At 42.9% G+C, this 25,215-nt stretch overlaps 1 protein-coding gene and 1 long non-coding RNA gene across 9 annotated transcripts; both read right to left on the bottom strand.

Annotated features, from left to right (window-relative positions):
* Positions 1 to 222: 222 nt before the first annotated feature.
* LOC105892190 (nucleus accumbens-associated protein 1-like) lies at positions 223 to 10,217 on the bottom strand. Of its 8 annotated transcripts, XM_031562100.2 has the most exons (7): positions 9,980 to 10,216; positions 9,222 to 9,366; positions 4,999 to 6,030; positions 4,343 to 4,516; positions 2,950 to 3,055; positions 2,120 to 2,217; positions 223 to 727 (listed from the first exon to the last, which is right to left on the bottom strand). In XM_031562100.2, the coding sequence occupies exons 3-7, from the start codon at positions 5,999 to 6,001 to the stop codon at positions 414 to 416; spliced, it is 1,695 nt and encodes a 564-aa protein (XP_031417960.2). In that variant the 5' UTR covers positions 6,002 to 6,030; positions 9,222 to 9,366; positions 9,980 to 10,216; the 3' UTR covers positions 223 to 413. The 8 variants fall into 8 exon arrangements, with proteins under 8 accessions (XP_031417960.2, XP_031417835.2, XP_031417898.2 ...); XM_031561975.2 differs by lacking the exon at positions 9,222 to 9,366 and having other exon boundaries at positions 9,980 to 10,217; XM_031562038.2 differs by lacking the exon at positions 9,222 to 9,366 and having other exon boundaries at positions 4,343 to 4,510; positions 9,980 to 10,217.
* Positions 10,218 to 23,636: 13,419 nt separating this feature from the next.
* LOC122130224 lies at positions 23,637 to 24,464 on the bottom strand. Its single transcript, XR_006151844.1, has 2 exons — positions 24,337 to 24,464; positions 23,637 to 23,990 (listed from the first exon to the last, which is right to left on the bottom strand). It is a non-coding gene; the product is annotated as an uncharacterized LOC122130224 (long non-coding RNA).
* Between the last annotated feature and the right edge of the window lie 751 nt (positions 24,465 to 25,215).

Here is a 25,215-nt window from a genome sequence, read left to right as displayed (position 1 = left end):
CTCCTTTTGAAGCCAATCACATGCCCACCCACTGCCTCCATGTATAGTACCTGTGAGAACCGCCTCCATCGAACCCGGCCTGACGGAACCAATCCTGTGCAGAAGCAGCGGAACCCAGAGTCAAGTGATGGGGCGGGGCGGGGGTTGTCGAGTGGCTGGGTTGGGTTGGGTTGGGTTGGGTCACAACAGTAGGGCAGGGCAGGGAAAGGGGGAGGGGGGGGGGGGGGGGTAGTTGTTGGGGAGGAGGCATGTGACATTTCGGGGTGTAGGGCGGCCGGAAGTAGGGCGTTGGGAAGCAGCGCGGCGGCGGCGGTAGCAGCAGCAGCAGCAGCGACAGGAGGAAGGAGTGTGCGTGTAGGGGGTGTGAGTGTGCGGAATGGTGGGGCTGAAGTTGTGGCCAACAGGTCGGGGCCCTAAAACAAGGAGCTGCTGTCTCCACCCACGTCCTGCAGGGAATCGCCGGCCCCCATCCCTACCTCGCCCGAGCCGGCCACCGCCCCGCCGTCCAGGCCGGTGGGGTCGAAGGCGCTCTCAGCTCCAAGGGGGTCGGCCTCCAGCTTGACGCTGTCGGGCAGGAAGCTGGCGTAGGCGTCCCCCTCTGCCATCAGCAGCTTCAGCTTGGGGATCCAGCTCTTGCGCACCACGCGCCGAGCGTTGGTGCACATGTCCGCCGCGATGGCGTTCATTTCGCTCTCCTTGAAGCTGGTGGCGAAGTTCTGGCAGTAGACTACAGGGGGGCGAGATCATCACAGAGATAGAAATAAGTAACAGTCCACACAGGATGTGTTGCAATTCCTTGTCTTAGTACAGTGCTTCCCAAAGTGTGGGGTGTTACAGTAAGTTAAAGCAAAGGAGGTCAGTTGAGGGAGAAAAACCAAAACAACCAATTACTGATCACATTTTGTATGGCAGTGCTCTTAAAGCATAGTAGCCTATAACTAACCTATTTGGTGAGGAGTTAATAGCCTACCGTATATTTACATAATATGGTCAGGGCCTACCATTTAGCCTGTATGTTAGAATATGGTGTTTCATTTGAGAGGTGGGCATGGATGGGCTTGCAAGAAAGTTTGCTAACTAGCGTGTCTCTGTGATATCTTTGGAAAAATGTATGAAATAAACCAGCAGCTACGAAGCAAACCACGTATCTCCCTCGCCTCGCCGACAAAGATCACCTGCTTCATCAAAAAGCTGGAAATATGGGAGAGAAAACTTGGCACAACGGACTATTGACTCGTTTTGAAAATACGACACCGTTCACCGAGATCAATAAACTCGCGATGACAGTGCCTCCGTGTATAACAGTTGAACACATCACTGAGGGGGGGGGGGGCATTTCCACAAATATCCCTCCTACTAGAGTGGCCAATATGGCTGGGTGATCGATCTATGCAATGGATCAACAGCACCCGAGGACTGGAGAAGAGGACCAATTCATTGAGATGGCATCCAACTCCAGCCTCAGACTACAATCCTTCATCAAAGACACTGGGTGGACTCCACACCAAGCCAGAGGCCTGTGGGCATTTGTCCCTTTTTTCATAATCCAAGAGCGGCCTGTCATGAAATGTTTGGGAACCACTGTCTTTATATTTATATTTATATTTATATATATATATATATATATATATATATATATATATATATATATATATATATATATACACCAAAATGCCACTAAACTACACCAGTTAGTGAGACCTAGTTTCTGTTAATAAACTCCACAGGGTATACACTTCCATCTCTTTTTACATGCAGAAGCTCCGGCTCTTTCTGTGTGAATTATGCATGGAATAACATCATCTTTCTCATCTGTAATTACACCAAAGTAACACACAAGCCGACTGCCACGCCAATGGTTTTTTGGGAATGATCTGTGAAGTAGCCAGACTCCTGCTGCGGCTTTAGGAGAAGTGGCCACAGAGAGCCGTGTGAGGAGGAGGAGGAGGAGGAGGAGGAGGAGGAGGGGGTGTGTTACTCCAGCTGAGGTCTATACCCCCGGAAAAGGACACTCACACTTGACGGCCACAGAGAGCCGTGTGAGGAGGAGGAGGAGGAAGAGGAGGAGGGGGTGTGTGTTACTGCAGCTGAGGTCTATACCCCCGGAACGGACACTCACACTTGACGGCGTGCAGGACGCGGTTGTCCAGAGGCTTGCGGCTGGGGTCGTTGGTGGAGGAGCGGATGCCGGTTCCGCAGCTGTTTGCCAGAGTGCTCCTGAAAGGGGGACGGTGGAGATAACGTGGGTGGATGCAAACACACACACACACACACAGAAATACACTTAAGTATTTACATAGCAACACCAACAGCAGGGAAATATCTTTCATGTTGCTGACACTCAACACACATTCACATTCAGTAACTGCACTGGAGCTTCTAGAACAATGCAAATAAAAGTATATCGCTAAAAAGATACACATAGTTAGCTAGCCCACATGTCCAAACATTATACCCCATTTCAAAATGAGCAGACAGAAAAGTAATGAACCGCGATCCTGAGAAATGTGATCTGACGCAAGGAGACCGGGGAAGAGACTATAAGTGTCGTCTTTCCAAAAAGGTAGCTTCCTGACATTCTGATGCTGACTGCTGCTTGGCTCTCTAGACAGTCAAATTTTCCATTTTGACATTTAGCAATTGACAATTGACCTTTATCCACCAACAGCTGACAAAGAACATGCATAGTTCAGCCATGTATCTATTGAAGACTTGATTTAATTTTCGCTAGGAATAAAAAATGCTTTGTACTCTGCAGGACTATAGAACTATCATTTGATCAGTTTCTGAAATGAGCCGCTGAAAAAATAACGACACCAACTTTAGTATTGGTACTTGCTTCGCTGCCTCTATTACAGCAGTATAAAAGCCACTTCACAGGGAAAGCTCTGAAATTCACAGGACAGTTGAATCACATACACACACACACAGAGTCAATCGCCCTCTTACCTGTCAAAGAAAGCAGCCAGCAACCTCCGCAGGAGAACCTTGTGTCTGGTGCCTGCGCTGATATGACAGTTCATAAGCTGGGACCTCGAGATGTACACGTTGGTGCCTGCACACACACACACACACACACACACACACACACACACACACACACACACACACACACACACACACACACACACACACACACACACACACACACACACACACACACACACACACACACACACAGAGATGTTCAGCTGTAGGCATCCTCCAGTTTGAACAATTCAACAGACTTGTTGAGCAAAAACAGTTTGTGTAAATATGACAGTATGTCACCGTCTCAGAATGATGGAGCATCTCCGTCCATGGGCCTACCCATGGAAACCACACACACTCCCTAAACGTAATCTGCCAACAGGCTCGCGTGTTCTAGAAATCACAGGGAGCATGCTTTGTCACATACCACATTTCTGAAAATGGTTCATCAGTTTGCAGGGCAAGACATGCCAACGTACACACAGGTGTGTGAAAAATGCACTAGTGCTGGGTGTGGGCGTCATTAAAGAAATAGACTTTTGCTTTTGTTCTTGTTCTTGGATAGTGCGGCCCTTGGAATGTTTTGCCCTCCCAAAGTCAAATCCTTAGAATTTAAACACTCCCTTCTAAACAGCCTGTCCTTGGATCAATTAATAGGATTATGATCACTATTTCCAAAACAACGTGCCAAATCTTTGAAATCCTTGGATTACAGTTTGGAACAATAGGGTATTTTCCAACTCATACATTTGTCTGCTCTGGGACAAAGCAGTCTGTGACTGGCTCTTTCTGAAATTTCAACAACTGTTTGATACATAAACGAACCAACTGAACCGAATGCCGCCAGGTTTGAAATAACTGGTCCCGAGGTTTAGCTGAAAGTAATGAGTGGCAACATGATAAAATGCAGACTGAGCTGTTCCTGTCACAACATGAACTTTCGAACTGCTCCATCAACCACCAACTCTCAACGTACATGTTGTCTTGTACTATATTCAGCAATGAGTTTAACCCTTCAGCAGGTGCAGTAGAATGGTGCAAAATGAACGTTCTGAAGAAGAGCTAGGTCTATGAAATATAACAAGGAATTTTAGAATCTTGCATTGGATATGAACACATTGTTTTGAACACTCGAGTAAAAACTCACCTGCTGAAGGGTTGTCTATTTAAACTCTATTTACTTATCTTTTTATCTGCAGTCTATATATTATACTCAGTACAGTACTCTTATATATAAACGTTATATATCTTCATGAATACAGTAGCTTTTTCTCCTTCTGGCTACAACAGATGTAGCCATTTGCTGCTGAACACTGAACATATAGGGAATTAAAAATATCACACTCCTAAAAAAAAAACATCAGCAACTGACCTGAGACCAGCTCCAGTTTCTCCGCAGGGTCGCCCTCCTCGTACAGCTTGGGGTGGCAGCGGTTGCCGATCTGTGCTATAAGCTCCGTGGGCAGAGAGGCCAGGTCCTGCCGCCCTCGCCCCCGACTCCTCGTTTCGGAGTGGTCGCCCAGTGCCTCCACACGCTCACCTGCCACTTTGGGGTAAAGGGCAGTACCATGGGAGAAGAGGGGCGGGGGGGGGGGGGTGGAGAGCAAAAGAACAGACAGTTGGTTAGAGAACAGTTGAAATGAATGAGTTGAAGTGAATCTGCACAGTCAAACAAAGCACAAAAACCTGTATGCCTGCCTTCGATGCCTCTCACTGCCAAATTTAGATACATTGTAAATTGCTAAGCTAATTTTAGCATGCCAGTATACTCTACTGACAAAGAAGAACCTCAGCCCTCAGCTAGCTGGAAGAATTGATAATATATATTCATTCACTAGTTCCAGAGCACTGGAGGGCTGTGATGGAATGATTTCCGCTAGAACAATGGTGCAAAATGGACCAATAGGATGGCTCTAGAGTAGATATCAAAATAAACCACCTGGTGTATTAAGATTGGTTACATTTGCCCAGACTACACAGTGAGTCTTCGGGTGCTGATAGCGCTCTTTGGTGTGAGCCCCCCCTCACCTGCTGCGCCCATGTTGAGCATGCTGTACATGGTGTACATGTTGCAGATCTGTCGATACTGCTCCTCTGTGCCGTCATCCACCACCTCCTCCTCTTCCTCGTCGTCGTGGTAAGAGATTGGCGAGTCGCTAGTGTAGGCGCTGAGGTTGCCGGGGCTTGTGCCCTCGGGGGTGGCCGCGCTGGTGCCGTTCCCATTGCTGCTGTTGCCGCTACCCGCCAGAGCCAGGCTGAGGCCCAGATGAGTCTGAGTCTGGATGGCGCTGTTCCGGGCGGCCTCCTGGGAGAAGCGGGCTGCCTTCCTCATGCTGGCCCCTGAGCCCCCCGAACCGCCCCCGCCCTCGCCCCGGTTGCCCCCCTCCCAGAGGCGCTTGGCCACGGGCGTGCACACCACCGAGTAGGGCGACGCCTCTGGCTGCTCCGTCTTCACCTTGGACACCAGTGGCAGCGGGGTCAGGCAGGAGGTCGGCCGGCTCGTCGCCATGGAGACGACCCCACCACCTCCTCCTCCTCCTCCTCCTCCTCCACCACCGCCGCCCCCCACTGTGGTCTGCGCCACGGGGCTCTGGGGCTGGGAGGGCGGCGCCTCCTCGGCGTGCAGGCCCTGGGAGTCGCAGCTGGGCGAGCTGACCTTCAGGAAGAACTCGGTGCCCTTCTCCATGATCTGCTGGATCTGCAGGAAGCCCGCCGTGTACATGAGCAGGAACTGGTCGCCCACGTTCATGCTCAGCCGGCCCGTGTAGCAGAAGGACAGGATCTGCTGGAAGCTCTGCGGCTGCACGGCCGGCGGCAGCTCCACCACCGGCGTCTTGCTGGCGCCGCTGGCGTTGAACAGGTCGCGAAAGTAGGAGCTGCTGGCCGCCAGCACCGCCCGGTGGGCCTTGAAGGCGTGGCCTTTCACCACCACAGACACGTCGCAGTAGAGCCCCTGCAGACGCTGCTCGTTCAGACACTCCAGGACGTTGTTGCCGAAATTGGGAATCGCCATCTGAAGGGTCTGAGCCATGACGGTATGGCCAGCACCACTACAGAAATCTGAAGAGGTGGCGGCGGGGAAAGAAGAGAGAGAGAAAGACAAGAAGACAAAAACAGGCGAAGTTAGAAAAGTAAAACGAAGAGGAGCGAGATACCCAACGGGAAAGTGACAGACTTTACTGGTACAACTTGGAGTGGTAAAGCAACTCTCCTAATTGAATACATTAAAAAACGCATTACTTCATGATAGTTATTTAACCTGGCTCTTTACTATGGCTTATATACCGGGGCGACAGTGGTACAGGAGGTAAAGAAGTCGTTTAGTAATCAGAAGGTTGCTAGTTCGATTCCCTGTCGAAGCGTCCTTGAGCAAGACACTGAACCCCTAATTGCTCCTGATGTGCAGTGTGCCATCAGTGTAAATGTAAAATGTGTATACATTGTAAGTCGCTTTGGATAAAAGCGTCTGCTAAATGACTAAATGTAAATGTAAATATACCATGTTAGCAAAGGAAACAGTAGGGCATTTCAGCACCACACGAAAGCCACATTCATTTTCTGACTGCATAGCACATGATTTTCCCACATATCAACTTTCTTTAAATTACAACGTGAACAAGTACTATTGGTTAACTCTCTCTCTCTCTCACACACACACACACACACACACACACACACACACACAAAGTAGACAGACTGAGGAAAGTGTAAGGCCAAGCCCCACTAGCTGATCTAAATGTGACGAAAGAGCCCTGTGTCTGCTCCACATGTGAGGGCGGCAAGTCAGACAAGAAGCGCTGCTTATCAAAGGGGATGGCAGTGTGGGGAGGGGGGAACCAGGTCTTTAGAGGACAGCGTGGGCAAGCCGAGCTGTGTTTAGTTAGCATGACACGGTGCGAAATACCACCTTCATATGGCGCCATGTTTTTTTTCTAGCACACCCACAGCCACGACAAACAGCCGGCTGACGGAGGCTAGGCTAAAGATAACACTGACCTATAGTTTCCTGTGTTTAAATGATGTGTAGGTCGTCTGTGTATTACTATAGTAAACACAGATGGCTCTGACTTTTAAAGTTGTGTTTCTCTGAGTACTGCAGAAAAGTATCACAGCCTCTTAGGTTAACGAGACAACAGCGTCCTTCGTACAATCTGGACAGGGAGACGTTAAGAGACGGTCTCTTAAAAGTAAAGTTTGCCTGCTTGGCTAAAGGCCCTCCTTGACAAACAACAGCAGCCCTCTGACAAGGCCATTGGCTAAGACAAACTAAACGTCTCTTGACAGCTTGTGTAATTTCAGAGAGCCCCAGCTTTTGTTTAAGCATGGTTCAAGAGGCTGTGCATTAGACAGTTTGGATTCTCTGCAAATTGATCTGATAATAAAAATGATTTATGGTAGTGGTCAGCTGTGCATAGGCCATCTCAGTCTCACACACAAATGCTCATGTGTGTACACTATGCCAAACACACACACAACAGCAAAGAAAAGGATGGGTTTACTTAGAAGCTACTCTGAAACAGCTTCTGAAACAGGGTACCTCTTGGCTTTGCTGTTATTAAAATAAGGGGACGCCACAAAATTGTTAAGTCTACAACTATCAATGAGAAAATTATTTAAATTCTTATACATACCGTATATGAGTATATGAGTTGTGAGCATAATTAAACGTATATGTACTAACTTTTTTAATTAGGAGCCTTTATTGTCAATTTCCGTTTGGGTCATCATGCTAAGCAACCAATCAGGGGTCTCGATTTAAGCTATAACAACGCATACCTAAACTTAATTAGGCTATGGATTAATGTTTCGTGAGTAGTCTTAAGTCTGAACAAATGTCATCTTCTTGCAGGTATATAAACTATCTGAGTTTGTTCATTGGGTACAATGTTTGAAATTAAAGAGACGATTAATTACAGTGCCCAGACTTACATGGCTAATGACGTTGACTGAAATGTTTAAAGAATTCACTAGGCCTAAATTAAACATTAACCACTAAGAAGACAATTTTTTTTTTTTTTTTGTTTTACTTGAAAAGAGATTTACACTGTCTAAAACATTTACGCACACCTCCTGGTTGATGCAAACTGGCGTTGCGTTAGATAAGACTGCAGAAAAGGCTGAGTCTGTCGCGGTATCGGCTGGCCGTGCCCCGTTTTATGTCAGTCAATCTGCCCGGTTGGAGTGCTCCACTGGCGCGGGCCGGGGGGCGTCGAAAGATGGCAACTACTACAGAATGACCCGATCTATCAGAAATGCAACACCTAGGCGCGATCGACAACACCGAGTGAATACGTTTACGGGTTATTTAGCGAGCCGTGTACCTGCGAATATCAAGGGATGAAGACGTTTAGTTTGGCAAAGAATACACATCTGTAGCCTCTGCCCGGTCTTAGTCAAAGTGCCGCTATGCTAGCTAACGTTACCATGCATTACATTCACGGGGCCTACTTAGCCGGGTATGTCCGTTTGTAGCAAACGCGCTAGCATGGCAAGCAAGCTAAAACAAATCTGGGTTCAGTTCACTCCGGACCTTCAACACGATACAGTGAGCTGAAAACACCAAAAATATGTGTTGCACTGTAAAAAATAAGTCATACGCATCTACGGTTAGCAAATTGCAACCTAATTAAAATCTCAACAGCGTTGAGCCTCAACTGTACTTTGTCAATTACGTCTAAGAAACATTATCAACATAAAAAGAATAAATCATTCCCACCTTACTATATTTTAGCTACCGACATCAACAGGTCATCCCGGGACAAATGCAGCAACTGGGGGCGAGCCAGACTAAACCAGCGCTGAGAGTAGGGGGGGTTGGAAGTCGCTCATCAAGACACCATTTAACCACTTGTCGCCGGTATCTGACAAAAATAAATAACTGAGAACTAAATAATATTATCTAACATTCCGAATGGCGTGCCTAATGAGTTGGTAGCTAATGTGAAATTGTAATTATTTTTGTTTTAAAAGAAAATAGTACCGGCGCTGAAAATGGAGAGCTGCCAATCACCCGCATGCAGCCATTACTGTAAGGTCGGTGAAGTGGTTAAAGTTTTGTTGGTGCCATTCTTATGAGCCCATCCCCCACCGCACACCTTCCCCCAAAACAATGCCCCGAGAAAACATCCCAAAACCGATTAGATTTTTCGCTGCAACAAGCACTGACTATCAGGACGCCAATGTAATAAAGACAACCTGAAATCCCCGCAGCCTTGAACGACCCCGTCTGTCTGGCCTTGAAACCGACTCACCCCCTTGCTGGTAGCTGTTTCAAAGCGTTTCAATGGAGAAGTCGGGCGCGCTCCCTCTCTCGCTCCCTGTCTCGCTAGAAACAGCCATTCATTGTGAACACAGGACAGCCACAGATCGTCGAGCTATCGAGGGCAAACACTCTCTCTGGGAAATGCAGAACACAGAGTCACCGATTGAATCAATCGTCTCATCATTAGCAACCTATGACTGTATATACAGTCAATGTCTGCAACCTTAATCCATGTAAGATGACTGAAATGAGATATCAGTAAAAACATATTCATTGGCACTACCCTACGAGTTGCCCGGACAATTAACTAAGGGTGAATATTCCGAAATTGAGTTGTGCAGTTATCAGACCACCTAATCATTAAGAGAGGGAGCAGATTATTCTGTTGTAAAGCCTTCAGAGTCAAACGATTACCCTTCATACGATGAACATTCAACTTCAAACGGGTTCAAACTATGTCTAAATATTCACGATATATCTAAAATCAACATTTTCTATATTGTATAGTTCCATTAATTTTCAGACCACACATTAGACGACAAATGACTTTACAGAGAGAACAATTTTGGTTAAGATGGTTAAACCTTATTGGGGTGGTTTAAAATATTCTTATGTTCATAATACATATACCACTCCATATGAAATGGTCTGAAATCAACTGGTTTAACACTATATGGGCGTTGAAATTTGCCTTATTCTATCGTTAGTGTAAAACTGTAGGAAAATTAGTCCAGAGTAGGCTACAACCTGACCACAATGGTGTCCTTATATCACCTCGGCCAGTCTGCAACACGACCATCAAAGTTCTTTCTTGAAGTTAAAGGGGCTTCCGTAGTTTCATTTCAAACGTCATTTAGATAACTTCCGGCTTCTTCAAACCAAATCTTTTTTTTGAAATCTTGACTTTTGAAATGAAGGACATCGATTTTAACTAAATTATGCTATACAAAGACTTCTCATTTCCTGAAGGGCAACACATTAGTTTGTTACGTATTCACGATTCATTTGGGACTGACGGTAGAACCTATTTAGGTTTTGCAAGAGGAGACCTCGTGCTTGATCTGGTTGGTTTTTACCTCAGTTTATAGACTAGTAACTATAGTTGATAGATGAAAAATAGGGCCTACGCTACTTAATTGGCTAGGGCTTGCTGAGGCGCTGTTGATTTGATAACTGAATGACAACATTGTGAGTCTTTTTCCTGGTAACAATTTACAACAGCAGCCAACCAGCGTTCAGGAAGACGCATTGGGCCATGTGCAAAGCCAATCCGCAAACGACATAGCTGCAGCTTTTCATGTACATTGGCTGCGTCATCTGACGGTATGAGCTGGAAACTGCTGGGATTTACCGTTTCCTTTACAAATTGTTCATCTAGATTTAGCAAAGATCATGATTGCTTCGAAGCAAGATGCAAAACCTTCAGATTCAAGTTTTATACTGTAGCCGAGCAACTTCGAACAAGTGAAAGGATTTATAAACCTCTTTTATGGGATACAATTTAAGCCTAAATTATTTTGAGTTTGTGAAATTATGTTCGTATAAAGGAGTAGGATGTCTTTCTCTGAATTTCCCTACTGGACGCGGCTTCCTCGCTCTGCCTGATTTTCTTTTCTTTTCAATGTCAGACAGCAATAAACGCAGATAAGTCCGGCTGTGACGTCCGTCAATTTCTATACAACAGAGAGAGAGAGAGCAAGCACCCCCGCTACACTCACATGTAAAATAAACGTTTGAAGCTGTATATTTTGTGCATGTGTGAACGTTTTGTGGACACAGATATAATTTGCACATGTGTAAAAAGTTTTTGGGCGGACAGAACACTTCTACCTTTACACAAGGGTCTTCTAATAGGTCCTCTGCTGCTAGTACGAATGGACCATACCTTCTCATTCGTTTTATTTGTGAGAAAACGGACTATTGGTGGTGGTTCACGTGCACGTAAGCAAACAAGGATAAAAACACAACATACAGTTGGGGTGAGAGTTATCTGTCAGAGGAATGTCGATTAACATTATATGTGTAGCTTATAGAACCTGTCAATGGCCATACAATTGTTTGTAGCAAGCTAAACCCTATATCATAACGTCACCTACACATAAACCTTAATTTGCCCACACATGAATTTACATCCCATAAAATGTGACATACCAGGGGCGGAGCTTTCCTTCCTGCTGATGAGTGCGAATTATCAGTCAATGGAAACAGTGGGTGTTCTGTTTACGCACACACCTTCCTGTCCCTGATAGTCTAGGCCATTGACTGTATATAAAATGTATATTGACAGTATATCAATATGATGGTCGATGATCTAGGTCCATCAAGAAAAACCTGTTTGTACACTGAAGTAAGCCATTTTCCCGCAGCTGTGTTTAGTTTATCAATTGGTGGGAAATTAAATCAACGAAACACTTATTCAAAGTAAGTGAATTACATGAAATCCACATTTTTATTATCTAATTATTTCTCTTAGTTATATCTGTTAGTGTGTGTGTTTTCTTCATTTTCTGCAAACATAATAAACATGCAATGTGCACGGCATAATTCTTAATCCATAATCATGCCAAGCGGCATTTGACGGCCACCATATAGGTTCTTGTACAGACTTGTACAGGCAGGGGGTACTCAGTTGGTTGAAAATTTAGCAACCTCACTAGGTGCCACTAAATACTATACACTGTACCTTTAAATTGACAATACATTTTACAATAAATTGCATTGATTTAGACATACAACTGATTGATGGATTCTTAAAAAGTCTAACAGCCTAGCTTTTTTGATTTCACATTCAAAGTGACCGTGTTATAGGCCTATAACTCTGAGAACATCAGCATGCTGACATTTCATTCCCACAAACTTGTTGGCCACCCTATTCCTTGTTTGTGCAAACTAGTAGGCCAATAAACGTGATTCTGATTCTGATTCTGATTCTGATTCTGATTGATGTTTGCAGCTCTCTCTTTCAATCAAAAGCAGCGCAAGTTACAAAGCACTCCGCGCCCATGGTGGCATGCAAAACGTGTTTAATAGAGTATTGGGACTGAAGAAAAGTTCTGCCTGTGCTCTACTCTATATTGTGAGATATATTTTGTAAAGGGCAGCCAGTTTTGGGAACGCTCAATCCATGTCAATGGCTGTATGAAAGGTTCAAACCTGGCCAATTCACGAGCATGCACATAAACAGATGCCTGATGCATGGTGAACAGGTAAGCTGCTCGCTCAGCCGACCAGAGAGAAATTACTGTGTTACTTGTCGAGAGCTGCTGGCTATTATCCTGGGAATTCGCCACTTTAGAGCCTATATGTGGAAGACGGTTCCTGCTGCGCACTGATCATGCTTCTCCCACCTGGCGGCTTAACCTCAAAGAGCTGAAGGGGCAGCTTGCTCGGTGGCTTGAGACTGCAAAATGAAGACTTTGAGCTTCGTAACTGAGTGGGCCGTATTCACACCGATGCAGATGTCCTGTCTCAACAGCCATGTGAAGCAGAGCAGTGCTAGCATTGCCAGTGCCATGAGGCTTGAGACTCAGCGAAGACTGCTATGCGAGCTGCCACCCCGAGTGATAGCAATAGCCTCCCTCAGTATCCAGCAGCGGAGACAGCCCTAGCCCTAGCTCCTAGGGGCTAATCAGAAGGTTCTTAGTTCGATTCCCTGTCGAAGCGTCCTTGAGCAAGACACTGAACCCGTAATTGCTCCTGATGTGCAGTGTGCCATCAGTGTAAATGTAAAACGTGTATACATTGTAAGTCGCACATATGTAAGTCGCTTTGGATAAAAGCGTCTGCTAAATGACTAAATGTAAAATGTCCAGAGAGCTAGGGCTCCAAGTCCCTCCACACAGTGGCCCTGTCTCACCGTCTAGGACTCTAGCCACTGGCTCCTGGGGGTCTTTGTGATGTCCCGCAGCTCCTGGGGGCCTCACTGCCCGTGCTCCCGAGTTCTTCAGTTGGTCCATGGCTCAGTGGGGGCGGCCACTTCGGAACTGCCAAGATGCGGTTTCCATCGGTTTCAGCCCCGTTTCTACTGGCTGGGCTGTCACACCTACATGTGGAAGACTCTGTGCATGTAGCTTCTGTCTCAAGGTCTTTTGTCGGTTCACACTCCATAATATTCGGAAGACCCCCTATCTCACACAATATGTCACATAACTTCTTGGGCACTGATTATTTCTAAACTAGACTATTGCAATGCCATTTTACCAGGCCCGTCTGCATGTGTAGATTATACAGAATGCGGCGGCAGGTTTGGTCTTTGATCAACCACTGGCTCCCTGTAGCTGCTACACCTGACTGTAAATCCCTCACCCTCGCCTGTAGGACCATAGACATATATACATATATATATATATATGTCTATGTGTTCAAGTTCAAGTTCAAGTTTATTATCATTTACTCATAAACAGCATTTATCAGTAATGAAATTCTTTGTGCTCAATGTCCGTTCAACTTAGAGAATAAATAAATGGAGAATGGAGTATCCAGCATAAATAAATAAATAAATACTGGAGAATGGAGAAAAAGGGTAGGAAAAAGAGAAAAAAATTGTAGTGCAAAAAGATATTTCAAGGACAGTTCAGCATCCTGATGGCATGTGGGTAAAAACTATCCCTGTATCTGCTGGTACGGGACCTTATACTCTTGTATCGCCTTCCAGAAGGCAGGAGGGAGAAAAGACTGTGGCAGGGATGACTAGGGTCAGAAATGATCCGCTTGGCCTTCCTCCTGCAGCGCTGGCTGTAAAGGTCCTGAATGGATGGCAATGCAGTCCTTGTAATACGCTGTGCAGATTTGACCACTCTTTGTAGTGTCTTCCTGTCCTGGGCAGTGCTGTTGCCAAACCATGTTGTAATTCCACCAGTCAGTATGCTCTCAATGGTGCAGCGGTAAAAATTGGTCAGTACAGTGCAGTCCATGCCAAATTTCCATAGTCGCCGCAGAAAAAAGAGCCTCTGTTTCGCTGTCCTTGTAACCACACCAATATGGTGTGTCCAGCTCAGATCCTCGCTGATATTGATACCAAGAAATCTGAAACTTTTGACTCTCTCCACAGCTGTGCCCCCGATGTGAATGGGTGCATGTTCTCCCTGCAGCCGCCTGTAGTCCACTATCAACTCCTTGGTTTTTGCTACATTAAGCAGCAGGCTGTTATCCTGACACCAGGATGTCATTGTTGCCACCTCTGCTCTGTAGGCAGACTCATCACAATTCTTGATGCAGCCGATAATGGTGGTGTCATCAGCAAACTTAATGATGGTGTTGGAGCTGTTAGTGGTTGCACAATCATAGGTGAACAGGGAGTACAACAGTGGGCTTAACACACAACCCTGTGGGGCACCAGTGCTGAGTGTTAGACTGGTTGAGGTGATGTTACCTAGCCGTACTGCCTGTGGCCTGTCTGTCAGGAAGTTCAATATCCAGCTGCACATGGAGGGACTGATGTTCAGGTCCTGTAGTTTCATGATGAGCCTGGATGGTACTATGGTGTAGGACAGCCACTGGGGTGGCACCATCCAATTTAAATACCGTGCTTCAGCGCGACTTCCCCTCTCGACCACTTCACTCCTCTGATGAGCGTCTATTGTCTTTGCCTTCTCTCAGCAGCAAGAGATGGCAGTCGAGACTTTTGTTCCTCAGTAGTGGTACTTAGTGCTGACCGTTCCAGTAACAGCCTTGGTACAGTTCAAAAGCATTTTTAATACTCACCTTTTTAAACATCATCTGTCTAATTAGTTAGTTTGTTTGAGGCATACCATATAAATATAATCAAATAGTCCTTATTATTATTATTTATCAGTATTATTATTTTCATTATTATTATCGACCATTTATATTGTTTTCATTTATACTATTTCTTGTATTTTATATATCTATGTAATGTTGGACAAAGCATCTGCTAAATATTGTAACCATAACTATAACTATAAATAATATTGTAGCTCACCTCCACCACCTTATCACTTGAAACTACCACATGTTGCCAAGCAACAGTAAACAAAACCAGTTGCCTGCTATTGATACAATGTATAAAACTGATAGTAGCAAAGACAAATACTCTTAAATAAGAATAATAAGAAATACAATTATGTTATGGTTGATATACTGATCACTTTTTGCTTCGTTCCTTGCACACCTACAGGCTCACCCACATTATTATTTCTGGCAACACTGCCGTTTCACAAGCTCCAAATGTTTTTGACTTTGATTGTATCCCATACTCTGGTTGCTGCCATTGGGAGGCCTTCTTGATGTAATGTACATTGACAGACGAACAGAGAAATTGTTGATAAAACAATGGTGTGGGCTGTTATAGGAATATTGGGATTCTAAAGACACACTGTGTGCCTTTACCTTCTGTTCAAAGCATTTGATGTTATCAATATATTCCTTGTCCACTAACAAATGTACAAAATGGACTAAAGGAAAGACACAGGCTTCGCACAATGCTGAGACATTTTTGAAACTTCAGCACACTAGTAACCTTTGACCTTTAACTTATTTGGTGGTGTGCACATAGTGAGCATGACAATGTTGGCTTATGGTGGAAGGAAGCGCACTATCGCTGACTAGTGCATGTTGAATTTGATCCTGTTTGAGGTTGCAGACTGTTCAGCCCACACACCAACAATACAATAAGTGTTTGACACATGCCTGATTAACTGTTCTAGCTTGACCTTTTTTTTTTTTTTTTTTTTTTTTTTTTAGAATACATCAGCATAAAGCTGACTCAGATGAACAACAAACAAATGTTGCCCAGGCAAAGGTTAAGCTACATCAAGGCAAGTAGCCTAATTCATTGGCTGGGGCAGTTCCATTTGACCAAAACTACCATGTCTAGTAGTGCCATTGTTTTGATAATAATAGTTTGTAGTCAGTTGACTACGTAGCAAGTGTAGCTAAAACATGCATTTCTATGATAATTTAAGTGTGACAGAACTCCCCTGATTGGTTTACATGGTTTACATTATAAATGCCACTGAAGGCCTAACCTTGAAACTTTAGCATAGATTTAATTAGATGAGATTTGGACATTTGGAAATTGTAAGATTCTTTTCTATATTTAGGCTACTACACTTAATTCTAAAAGGTGGTCTAGTTGGTTGTCTCAATCAAGGAAGCTGGAGCGGTTCGGATCAGAGCCAAAGATATTTATTGTGGCAGACAAGAAATATCACTAAGTACTTTTCTGAGCCTAAGTATTCTAAGTTGAGCAGAGTTCTAAGAGTCGCTGGGCACACGCGGGTGCGTGTCGGGGGTCGTCTTCAGGAGATGGTTCTTCCTTGCTCCACGAGTCGCTCTGATCCCCTGAGCCTCGGGCACGGGCTAATTTAACTGGTGGCATTACGTAAACCGGATGAAATGCATAACAATCTCTAACACACACACATACACATACATGACCATGACAGTCAATCAATGTCCTTCAGCCTAAGAACCCAGGCGCAAGGAGGTATCCTGCACAACATATACACATCTTAGAGAGAGGAACCAAGAGGAGATGTCTCCCCGTGGATCGGCATATGGCCTGCATCCATTAAGATTAACCTGCTAACCTTACTGGAATTTGGGCCTACGGGCCTGGTAGTGGTGGAGGGACATACACAAGATATCTGTACATGAGAAATATCACTGGAATCTAACAAAATTCACAGCATAGCCTACTGGTAAATATGCACCAAAACACACCGACATTGACATATTAGCTGTTTTTTTTAATTCCAATTGTCCTTTCTTTCTTATGGCACGAAATACAGTTACAATTTAATGTCGGCTACAACAACACTTACTTACTGAAATAATGGGTCTATGTAATTTTTTATTGTACAGGCCATACAGTCAATCCCCCAAAATGTTAATTTTGCAAATAATATACTTTCTTCTTTTGCTGGTTTGTCACATGCTAGTTTTGCTAGCAACAAGTAGCCTAAAGTCAATGATCAATCTCAAGGAGCAAATCCTTAATCCTTAAGTATAGAAATGGTAACAAGATGAGTGTCAGGGAGGGTCAGGAAAAGGATGAACATACAAGGGGAGAAGAAATAACCAGAGGAATAAAGTGCGGGAGACACAAAGTAAAGCATAAATAACAACTGTTACCTAATTTAAAGCTGTTAGTGCTATAATTCATCCTTTAAATTCTCAATGTATGTGCTAATTTGACAAATGCGAGAAAAGGAGGAGGAGAAACAGTCCAGTTGCAAATCCAGAAGCTATATTGTACGCTGTCTCTTTAAGAAAGGAGTTTCCTTGGTCACCCAGGGAATCCTGGATGACCTCACTGCCATCTTTGCCAGTAAGCCCTCATTCTGATTGAGGAAGGAAGAGAAACAACTCATGTGCAGCATTAAAAAAAACCTCCCTGTGATCACACCACCCAAGTAGATGTACACTATGCCTGCCTGTGTTGGGATGGATCTTGGCCTATATGATTGGCTGTCATTGTTTACTTTTTACACACTGCTCTGACATCTGACCCTATTTACACTTCAACAACAAAACAAACAAGGCTGACTTCAGTCAGTTCTTTTATTGCCACAAGCGGCACACTGCAACACACACGTGTATTTATGGAGGCGACACAGGACACACACACACAAACACACGCAGGCCTGAGGTCGCTGTGAAACGTACGCTCTGCATTTGACCCATCCCGGACCATCCTTCCTCCAGGACCCTCCAGGAGCAGTGGGCAGCTTCTCAGCGCCCGGGGACCAAGTGAACCGTCCGTCTCGGTCACGGACGGACAGGAGAATGTTCTGTTTTTCACATTGAGTAGAAAGCACTACTTATATTATCTTATCAAACAGGCTGCTCTTGTTGCTTAATCTTCTGCATATGCTTTCTGGTAAGAAGATTAAGAAGTGGACTCAGCATCTGGCCCTGTAGGCCAGGCAAATTAACCCTTTTTGGAGCCAATAATAGAATTAATTGTAAAATAATTTTTTTCAGCATAGATCATTTCTATGAGGTGTCCAGAACAACATACTAAAAGTCCTAAGAAATCCTAGTTGAGGAAATATGTTTAATTCTCATCAATCTGAGATGTGTGCTAATAATGCATGGCAAAAATACACCTCAAAAATGTAATTTTTTTCCTTTACTCCTATCAAAATGAAACTTTACACAATGAAAGTACCCATGAAAAGTAACATTTTTTGTATTACAAGTTTCTTTGAAAATGAATTTTAATATGCAAATGAGCTATACACTAATCGAATATGCCCAAAATACATCCAAATAGGCTTATTTTTTTCCTTTACTCCTACCACAATAAAACTTTACATAGTAAAAGTATACATGAAAAGTAACTTTTTTTGTATTACAAGTTTCTTTTTAAATGAATTTAAATATGCACATGAGCATCACACTTATTGAATATGTCCTAATTGCATAGGCAGAAACACCATACCCCTGGCAGGTACTACCAAGCCAGGCAGTTTTCAGGTTAGAGGCCAGTCTAAAAGCAGCATTGCCATCTCCCATTGGCAGTAGGATGATTGGATGAAGATTGGGCCGATGTATTTGTCATACATATGAAGGTGTTTCTGCCTATGGACATATTCAATAAGTGTGGAGCTCATGTGCATATTCAAATTAATTTCAAAAGAAACTTGTAATACAAAAAAAGTTACTTTTCATGTATACTTTTACTATGTAAAGTTTTATTGTGGTAGGAGTAAAGGAAAAAAATAAGCCTATTTGGATGTATTTTGGGCATATTCGATTAGTGTATAGCTCATTTGCATATACAAATTAATTTCAAAAGAAACTTGTAATACAAATTGTTTTACTTTTCATGGGTACTTTCATTGTGTAAAGTTTCATTTTGATAGGAGTAAAGGAAAAAAAATACATTTTTGAGGTGTATTTTTGCCATGCATTATTAGCACACATCTCAGATTGATGAGAATTAAACATATTTCCTCAACTAGGATTTCTTAGGACTTTTAGTATGTTGTTCTGGACACCTCAGAAATGATCTGTGCTGAAAAAAAGTCTTTTACAATTAGTCTGTCGTAAAACGCTATTTTACCTGGACTACTGTCCCTATACCACGATTGTCACTGTAATTGGTCCTGTGTTGAGCTGTGTTGTGTCATTTTTGCCACATGGGGGTGCTATTACCCTTTTTCTAGCTTTTATGCACAAGCTACCTACGGGTACTCAAAAATATCTAAATATAATAGGAATGGTTTAAGCAAAGGCCTTCTTTCATAACTAACAATCCCCCTTGAAAGCTCATGCACCTTATACAGTGGATTTTGCATACCAGCCCAGAAGAGTATTCGTTTTTTTTTCTGGATCAGCCATTACACTGTTCTGGCTGCCCAGATCACCTAGGTTGGAACAGGTCAAAATCTGGAGAGTATGCCATTGCCATTGTGAGCCAGTGAGGTGCAGCGTGAAACCTGTAGAAGCACTGCATGCAGTGTTGTTTGACTTAGTACAGCATGCCCACATACTGTTTGGCATGTGGTATGTGTTGGCTCCAAGGCCCTGAAATAGGTTTAATAAGAAGGGTTAGATGCAGATCACTGCAAGCACCGTGTGAGACTTCAATCCCCTTAAGAATCCAATAAAGCCAAAATGATTGCTTTCTCTAGGTTTATAACACAGCACCAGAGAAGTTGCTTGTATGGGTATTTAACTGGAGTCTCAGTGTTTGACTCTTTTCTCTGCAAGATATCAGACCAAAAGCATAACAAAAGCACAAGTAGAATTTACCCAAGATAAACATATAGTTATATTTAAAAAATATACTTTGATAACTCTAACTGTATCGGAGCATTTTATTTAGATATCAATGCATATTATTATGAATACAATTAATTCATTTTTATGAAAAATATTTCTTGTTCTCTATGCATCATCCACATAATACAAATGTTTATTGTTAATTCATGTCACATTGTTTTGCAAGATATTACATTACGTTTTTCTAACTAAAAGCAGGGCAGAACAACTATGCCATCCAATGTTCTCGACTGAATTACTCAGTTATCACCAGCAGGTGGCAGTCTAACCCTTTACAGTTTTTTACGATTGCATAAACACTAAAATCAAAAGTATTACACAATTATCAAAACCGTATAGTCAAGGAGCAAAACATCGGCCCGGATTTGCACCACTATAAGCATATGTCAACCTCACACTTTTTGCAAAACAATACACACAGTGATTTGCCAAACACTAAAAGCACTTGTATACATTATACGCAGAAGTATATCAAAATGTCACTTCCTTGCAATTCCAAATGTATCAAATTAACTTGAAAGGAGGAAGGGGGCCCATATTCACGCAAGAACAAGAGAGAGAGATCATAAACATGGTTTTGACCAATAATGCTATCAGGCTCAGAGAGATTCAAGCCAACATTATCAGTGACCACGCCATTTTCAATAATGTCCATCAGGTCTCTCAGTCAACACTGGCACACATCCTGAAAAGACATCAAGTTCAAATGAAACAACTTTATCTGTACTGTATCTTCAGTTTTTTTTCTCAATCTTTTTTTTTCTCTTTTTTTAACTGTAATTGTAACCTGTGCTGAATACAGAATTTTACGTTTGTCTGATATTTGCTGAGCTTACAGTGTTCTGCACACTACTGTAGTAGCAGGAAAACTGGGACATGTTTTGTTGTGATTCTCCATGTTGACATATTGACTGATTTAAGTATATAGAGAGAAATAAATTATATTTTCATCAGTTTGCAGCATTGGTCTTGTGTAGTGTTTGGTGAATTTATTGTATATTTGCACTTTCTCTGTGTACTTCAATCACTGAGAAGTAGAATTGCTAAAAGTCTTTTAGGTTTGCAACAGCAGTTTGTAACTGGTACAAACAGAATTAAGTCAAAGCAACATGTGTGTTTCATATGGTAACAAAATATGGTCTTGATAAATTAGGGTATAGTTTTTACAAGAGTGTTTCATTTTCCAAAAGATCTGAGGTGTTTTGAAAAATGTTTGCCCTGTTTTCAAAATCGTTCTTAAGCAATCGAGAAAAACTGTAATATAAAATATCTATCAAAGGCAACTTAAAGCACTGAACGCCACTGAAAATAAATGTGGCCCATAGATCCTGTTCTGCTAGGCTAGTGTGAAGAAGCTTAGATGAGGTTGCATCCCGCAAATGAATTTGGAGAACAAAATATGCAAAACAGTTATCTGTTGTATCTGTGTTGTCACTGACGGTTTAAGTTGTGATATTATTATGCAAACCCGTAATAGCACTCTGATGGCATCATAAAACTCAGTTGTTAATCTGTTTTGTCGCTGAGGCCCTTTACCTCACACATGTTCCAGTTGGGCAGGCTGGATGATGTGTCTTCAATCTAAACACTACACAGAGGTGCCTCAACCTATGAAACATATACACATCTTGGTATACAACATATACATATCTTGGTATACAACATATACACATTTTGGTATACAACATATGCACATCTTGAGAGAGATGTGGGACTTTCAGCGACAAATACACCGGAAGCAACACATACTTTTTTTGTATACGTTCAAAATATACTTTGTATATTCCTGTGCCATTCTGAACCCATCAGACAAGGTCAGACAAGGTCATAGTCAATGTGGAATGATGTGGTCAAGTAAACTTGCGAATGTGAAATATCTTTTTAAACAATCTCATTCTTCTAGTGTAGTTGTTAAGTTCAAAGGAACATTTACAGGAAGCTTTTTTCTAGTCTTTAGAGTAGAATGATATTCGACTTTTTTGGTAGAAGGAGCACACACACTCACAAAAAATGAGACCTTTTGTGTGTGTGTGTGGAGTTGGAGTTTCTGTTGTCTCATCTTGTTCTTGTAATTATTATGGGTGGCAGGGTTCAGTCTCAATGGAAGTTGCAAGGGGCTAACTAAAAGAAAACACTGTTTCTGTTCAGGTTTGCTGTTTTGTAATTAATGTGATAAGGGTTGGGTGAGGTTAAGTATGATTAGAAGGATGTGGTCACAAATGTATCTGGCTAATCATCGCTCCAGGAGAAATCTCCTGCAACTGTAAATCTGCTAGAGGCCTCACCATACACATGTGAAGATATGTTGTTCTACAGACATCAGAGTAATCCTTTTGCTGAATATTGACAATATCATACAATAATATGCAAATGGCTTCCTGTTCTGTGCTGTGCTGTCTGACAACACAACCATGACCATATAAGGGAGAGTTGAGAGACTGTGACTGGAACCAGGTCTGGCTTCAGTGAGCAGCTCCAGGCAGGTGCAGGCATAAAGTCTGATAACTGGCTACGAAAAAAGCTCTTGAAAGCCGCTCAAAGCAGAAGTGAAACCCTCTCCCAGAGCACCATCTGGCCCAGAGGGGCTGAGAAATGTCATTCTACAAACACCTGGACAGAAACCCTGGGCCTTCTTTACATACTTGACCACAATTTGTATCTGACATGCAGGGCCGTTATGCAACCGGCTCCATGTCTCTTCCTTCCCCCAAACTGCTGCCCACTGGGGCATGAGACTAAACATCATCAACCCTGTAGTGCTCTAAAGCCACAGTCCCTTAGCTTAAAAGGATAATTATTAATATTATTATTATTATTATTAATGTCTGTATCGTAAAGATACCTATTAACGCCCCAGCTTTTAAAAAAGTGACAAACAGTTAAAAACATTTATAGATCGAAAAATCTTTAATCAATCAATCTTACATATTTCAGTAGCGGTGGGTGTCTAGATTAGGACTGGTCACTTGTTTGGATTTCAACTGAAACGTGTTTTCAGTTTTTTTCCGTTGTGTAGACCGACACGCAAAATTAGCTGATACCGGAGGTGGAACCCATTAACAGCCTTTCTGTATATATGTCTATGGAAAGCTCTATAACCCTCAAAATTCTCGTCGCGAAATCGAATCCGTTCAGTTCGTTCCATGAGGGTTTGTACACACAGAAATAAATCGCTGTCTAGAACACTAAATAACGCTGTACAACTGCAATGTTTTGCACACATACAAGTTAAATACCCCTTTTGGGTAGGAGCGTATGGTGTTTAAAATCTGTTATCCTGGTTGATACAGAAATAAATATTAAGTAACATGTACCCGCCTGAGGCTGTTAATAGGTCTCGGGCGTTAATACGGGCCGTTGCGATACATTCACCACAAATAATCTGTGCTCTGGTTGGTATTTAATTTGTTTGATAATGTGCAACATCAGATCGATAGATATATAGATATATAGGTAGAAAGATAGAAGGAGAGCTAATCAGATCGATAGATATATAGATATATAGGTAGATAGATAGAAGGAGAGCTAATTAGAAGGGGAGGGTGAAATGGAGAGAGAGAGACCTCTTGTGGAAATTATGGGTATTTCAATTCATGCTTCATGAGCATTCAGGTGTATCAATAAACAAATGTTGCAGAGAATAGAAACACAGTTTTTGTGACAAAATTGCAATATTTATTAACAGTTGTAACATTTGCACAGTTCTGGGATATATGTCTTTATTCAATATATACTTTCATTTATATAAACTCATGTATGCATAAAATCATTTAAGATTGAAGTTTCACTTCTCAGTTCCATAACAAGTAAGTGCTAAAGTCAAGACGATAAAAGGTGTCATATGAAATTGCATGATACGAAAACATTTAACTATTCAAAAGAAAACATCTAAACAATTAAACTCGCCAAGAAGCTTTTAAGTAAGAAATAACCACACAGTCATCTTCTTTCCATCTTCCCACGGGTTAGCAAGAGCAGGCTTTCTACGTGCAGCCCTTCATTTCAGCTGAAAGAGAAATGAATAGTGATGTGACTTACATAGAGAAAATGTCATCAAATGATTCACAACATACCAGTGCCTTTCTGCTGTAAAAATGTCTTAATTCCCATGGCGCTCTATATATATATACTGTAGCTATATGCTGCAATTTTTAGTCTATCTGCGAGTCTTGGCATTTGGAATGATATTTTGTAAATACAAATCTAAATGGTCTTAGGGCCATAATCTCTATCAACAGTCTTCCCTTTACAGCGCAGGTTATTGTGGCAGACCAAATTGCCCTTTAGCCGTGTTTCATGTCCTTAAGCTTAAGTCCATGTGTAAGACTGTGATCATATGATGTGCTCCTCACCTTAATCAGAGTGACAGTGCAGCTGTAGAGGAGACAGGAGAGAAAAAGGAAGAGGAGAGCCCAGACCATGTTCATAGCTTCTGCCACAGTGTCCTCAGGAACAGCGTCTGCCATGTTGTTATCAACAAACAACACTTCATCCTTTGGCTCTAAACATGGTTTCATGGAGTGGAAAAGAAAAGACAGCAAAAAAACAAACACTGTTGGTAAGCTGCAGAGACAAGGCAATAAGAAAACGATGATCTCTAAGAGAGCACATTTCAAACATTCCTAAGATGAACATATTTTAAAGCAACATTATGCAACAATTTGCCACTTTTAGGTATGTAATTTTTAAAGGCAACTCATTTTGTGGTCATGTGTGGTCTAGCATTTTAGCAAGCTTTTGTCAGTGCCAGCCGGGCTGCTGGTGCTGTTTGTAAGGCATTTGGTAGTTTTAGGTAGATAGCTCACTAGGTGTTGACCAAAACTCCTTACTGCTGCTTTAAGTGATTTCTAAAGTCAGCACATGGTGTGTGAATGTGTGAATAGCAGAACCGAGATGATTGGCACCTGGTTTGAAAGTGCTGACAGACAGTGCACCTGTGATGTGAGTCACATTGCAGGTGAACTTCACACCACTGTCCCATTCGCCGGACGACAGGTTGAGGTGGCTGTGGACGCTGAACTTCCCGTCCGGTCCCTTGGATGGCAGATCGGTTCGCTGGTCCGAAGCCTCAACGCTGATGCCGTTCTTCAGCCAGGTGATGTCGATGGACTCAGGGCTGTAGCCATACACCAGACACACCAGCTCAGCCGTCCTCCGCAGCAAGGTGACGATTGGCTTGGAGTGTACCACTGAGGCTGAGGAACAGATACAGGATGGAAGAACAGACACAG

This window comes from Clupea harengus, unplaced genomic scaffold (genome assembly GCF_900700415.2).
Source record: "Clupea harengus unplaced genomic scaffold, Ch_v2.0.2, whole genome shotgun sequence".
Classification (NCBI taxonomy): Eukaryota; Metazoa; Chordata; class Actinopteri; order Clupeiformes; family Clupeidae; genus Clupea; species Clupea harengus.
This window is presented reverse-complemented; position numbering and strand designations above follow the sequence as displayed.

Bases quoted from the DNA above. Each gene is read 5' to 3' on its own strand.
- LOC105892190 (XM_031561975.2), bottom strand. From the start codon at position 10,031: ATGGTCGTGTTGCAGACTGGCCGAGGTGATATAAGGACACCATTGTGG. The intron at 4,517-4,998 runs GTGAGGGGGGGC...TTTACCCCAAAG, and splicing joins GCTCAACATGGGCGCAGCAG to TGGCAGGTGAGCGTGTGGAG. The intron at 728-2,119 runs GTGAGTGTCCGT...GCCCCCCTGTAG, and splicing joins CGTCCTGCACGCCGTCAAGT to TCTACTGCCAGAACTTCGCC.